The 4,037-nt window shown below is 42.7% G+C and overlaps 1 protein-coding gene across 1 annotated transcript; it reads right to left on the minus strand.

Annotated features, from left to right (window-relative positions):
• Window positions 1-276: 276 nt before the first annotated feature.
• LOC138890506 (uncharacterized) lies at window positions 277-1,088 on the minus strand. The gene is made up of 2 exons (XM_070173899.1): window positions 641-1,088; window positions 277-569 (listed from the first exon to the last, which is right to left on the minus strand). Exons 1-2 carry the CDS (start codon window positions 1,086-1,088, stop codon window positions 277-279), a joined length of 741 nt encoding a protein of 246 aa, XP_070030000.1.
• Between the last annotated feature and the right edge of the window lie 2,949 nt (window positions 1,089-4,037).

Raw genomic sequence — 4,037 nt, forward strand, 5'->3', positions numbered from 1 at the left:
TGTGAAGTAGTCGATGGCAACCAATATGAATCTATGCCCATTTGAAGCTTTTGTCTCAATTGTCCCAATGACATCCATACCCCAAGCAACGAACGACCATGGTGCTGACATAGGATGCAGTTCTGAAGGTGGTGCATGAATCAGGTCACTGTGCACCTGACACTGATGACATTTTCGGACAAAACGGAAGCAATCCTTTTCCATAGTCATCCAGTAATAACCTGCTCTAAGGATTTTCTTTGCCAAGACGTATCCATTCATATGGGGTCCACACACTCATGCGTGTACTTCATTCATGATTCTTCCGGCCTTTTGGGCATCCACACATCTTAAAAGGTTGAGATCTGGAGTCCTTTTGTACAAGACCTCTCCGCTCAAGAAGAAACCGCTGGCAAGCCTTCTAATGGTTCTCTTTTGGTCTCCGTTGGCTCGCTCGAGATATTCCTTTGTTTTCAAAAATCTCTTTATATCATGATACCATGGCTGAACATTTGGTTCCACCTTAACCGTATTGCAATAACCATGCCCTTTTCGAATTTGGATTTCTAATGGGTTAATGTGGACATTGCCTGGGTATGGAAACATCAAGGCCAAAGTAGCGAGTGCATCGGCTAACTCATTGTGAAATCGAGGAATGTACCTGAATTCGACTGACTTGAACCATTTGCTAAGATCTTCCACATGTTGCCTGTATGGAGTAAGCTTAATGTCCGAGTTTCCCATTCACCCTGAGCTTGTCGGATAATCAAGTCCGAATCTCCCATGATTAATAATTCTTCCACATCTTGGTCGATTTCCATGTTCATACCCATAATACAAGCTTCATACTCAGCAGTGTTGTTGGTGCAGAAAAACCGAAGCCGGGTTGTGGCCGAATAGTGCTGACTAGTGGGTGAGATCAAGATTGCCCCAATCTTGACACCTTTTGTGTTCACAGCTCTATCGAAGACCATTTTCCAAGCATTGGCGTCTTCTGAAATTACCTCAACCGAATTTACTTCCTCATCTGAAAAGTAAGTACTCAAAGGATTATATTCATCATCAACAGGATTTTTCGCTAAGTGATCCGCTAAAGCTTGAGCTTTCATTGCCGTGCGGGTGACATAGACTATGTCAAACCCAGTGAGCAGGATTTGCCATTTTGCTAACCTCCCCGTGGGCATCGTCTTTTGGAATATGTACTTCAAAGGGTCCAACCTAGTGATGAGATAAGTGGTGTAGGCCATCAGGTAATGCCTAAGCTTTTGAGCGACCCAAGTTAGGGCACCGCAAGTCCTTTCCAACAAAGTGTATTTGGCTTCGTAACTAGTGAACTTCTTGCTCAGATAGTATATTGCCTGTTCTTTCTTCCCAGTCACATCATGTTGCCCGAGAACGTACCCAAAGGAATTCTGCAACACTATCAAATACAAAAACAAAGGCCTCCCAGGTTCGGGTGGGACCAAGACTGGCAGATTCGACAAATATTCTTTGATTTTGTCGAAGGCTTCTTGACACTCATCTGTCCATTTAATCACTGCATCTTTCTTCAACAACTTAAATATGGGCTTACATGTGGAAGTCAACTGAGCAATGAACCAACTGATGTAATTCAACCTTCCCAACAGACTCGTAACCTCTTTCTTGGTTCTCGGATGAGGCAAATCCCGAATACACTTTATCTTTGTTGGATCTAGCTCGATGCCCCTCCGACTGACTATGAATCCCAAGAGTTTCCCAGACGGAACTCCAAATGCACATTTCGCTGGATTTAACTTCAAGTCATACTTATGCAGATGCTCAAAGAACTTTCTCAGACCCCGAACCTGACCATCCTGCGTTCTTGATTTAATGATTACTCCATCCACATACACCTCGATTTCTTGGTGCATCATGTCGTGAAAGATGACAGTCATAGCTCTCATGTACGTTGCCCCGAAGTTTTTAAAACCAAAAGGCATGACCCTGTAATAATAGGTGCCCCAGGGTGTGGTGAAGGCTGTCTTTTCTGCGTCTTCTTCATCCATCAAGACCTAATGATATCCAACATAACAATCCACGAAGGACTGTATCTCATGTTTGGCACAGTTGTCAACAAGGACGTGGATGTTTGGCAAAGGGAAGTTGTCTTTGGGACTTGCTTTGTTCGGATCCTGATAGTCAACACACACTCGCGTTTTCCATATTTCTTTGGCACTGGAACCATATTAGCCAACCATGTGGTGTATCGGACCACTCGGATCACCCCCGCATTCAATTGTTTGGTGACCTCTTCCTTGATTTTGTCACTGATATCAGTTTTGAACTTCCTCTATTTTTGCTGGACAAAGGGATGATCGGGGTAAGTTGAAAATTTGTGCACCACTAAATCAACACTTAATCCTGGCATATCATCATAGGATCAAGCAAACACATCTTTGAATTCGAACAAAAGTTGGATCAATGCATCCCTAGTTCTTTCACCACTGTGAATGCTTATCATAGTTTCTTGGACCTCTTCTGAACATCCCAAATTAACCGGCTCGGTTTCATTTAAGTTTGGCTTAGGTTTATTCTTGAATTGCTCTAGTTCTCGGTTTATTTCCCTAAAAGCCTCATCTTCATCATATTCCGGTTCTTGATTCATTATTTCACCATTAGACAGTGCGTTAGGATCTGAGCATGAAGTCTGCAAGCATGTCATGTTATTTAAGACCGCGTTATTAGAACTGAAAGAAGAAATAGAAAAATAACAAAAATCAGAGAGAATAAAGAAAAGGATTCATAAACAATGAAATATTGATTTCATTTCATTGAATTTGAAGATAGAAAGGTTTACATTGGAATTTTAAAGACAATAAACTAAAAGAAACATTTGAGTTACACCCTGGGATAACTCGGAATGCAGAAAAGGTGGCAAGACGGACTACTGGGATTCCCGCCTGACTGGGAACGGAGTAGCCTTCCAATTTTTCAGCTTGGTATTGGGCCCCATAAATTGCACTTTAGCAGTGCTCGAGCCTTCTCCCGACTGGACTATATGAGCTTCATATAACATTTTCCTCATGGCTCCACATATGTCCTTAATTTTCTCGGTCGTGAAGGCCTCATCATCTTCTTTTTCTTCTGCATACTTTGGCTTGATGAATGTTTTGGAGAGATGCGAGACTGGCTGAGGTAGAACCCACCCATCACTCTTATGTTCTTTAGCCCATTTCACGTCGGCTTCTGTAGCTTGAAAACTGACACCAAAGAAGTTCTTACTTGCAGTCAAGGTAATGGGATCCGTAATACCTTGCAAAGATGCCCTGAGCCCCTTCCCAGGCTTATAACCGTGCTTGATCATTTCAGTGGTGCCCTTGATTGACACATTTGACAGAAAGGGTGGAGGACACGGGCTCCCTTCCTCACATTGATCTATGACCACAACCTCAAAATCTTGATAGACTATATACTCGCTACCTTCCCTAGCCTCGAGACATCTGACTAATGGGTCCCTGTAAATTGATTGCTTGTCCTTTCCATAGACCACAATTTTCTGATCTTTGTGTTCAAATTTTACCATTTGGTGGAGAGTAGAAGGTACGGCCCCTACAGCATGGATCCAAGGCCTTCCTAAGTGAAAATTATAGGAGGTATCCATGTCCAAGACCTGAAACGTCACTTCGAAATCCACAGAACCGATTGTCAAGATCAAATCAATCTCCCCTATTGTGTCTCTCTTGACGCCATCGAAAGCACATACACAAATATTGTTAGGCCTGATTCTCTCAGTCCTAATTTCCATTCTTTGCAAAGTTGAGAGAGGGCATATGTCGACCCCAGATCCGCCATCCACCATCACTCTTTTCACATAGTTTCCTTCACACTTAACTGTCTGATGAAGAGCTTTGTTATGGGTAGCCCCTTCTGGGGGCAAGTCATTTCTGCTAAATGAAATCTGATTGACTTCGAAGAATCGTTCTGCCATCCTTTCCAGTTGCTCAACAGTGGTTTCAATCAGAACATATGCTTCATTTAGGGTCTTTATCAACACTTTTTGATGCTCAGTTGAGCTTATCAGTAGACACAAGAGCAAG

Source organism: Nicotiana sylvestris, chromosome 4 (assembly GCF_000393655.2).
Source record: "Nicotiana sylvestris chromosome 4, ASM39365v2, whole genome shotgun sequence".
NCBI classification, from domain to species: domain Eukaryota; kingdom Viridiplantae; phylum Streptophyta; class Magnoliopsida; order Solanales; family Solanaceae; genus Nicotiana; species Nicotiana sylvestris.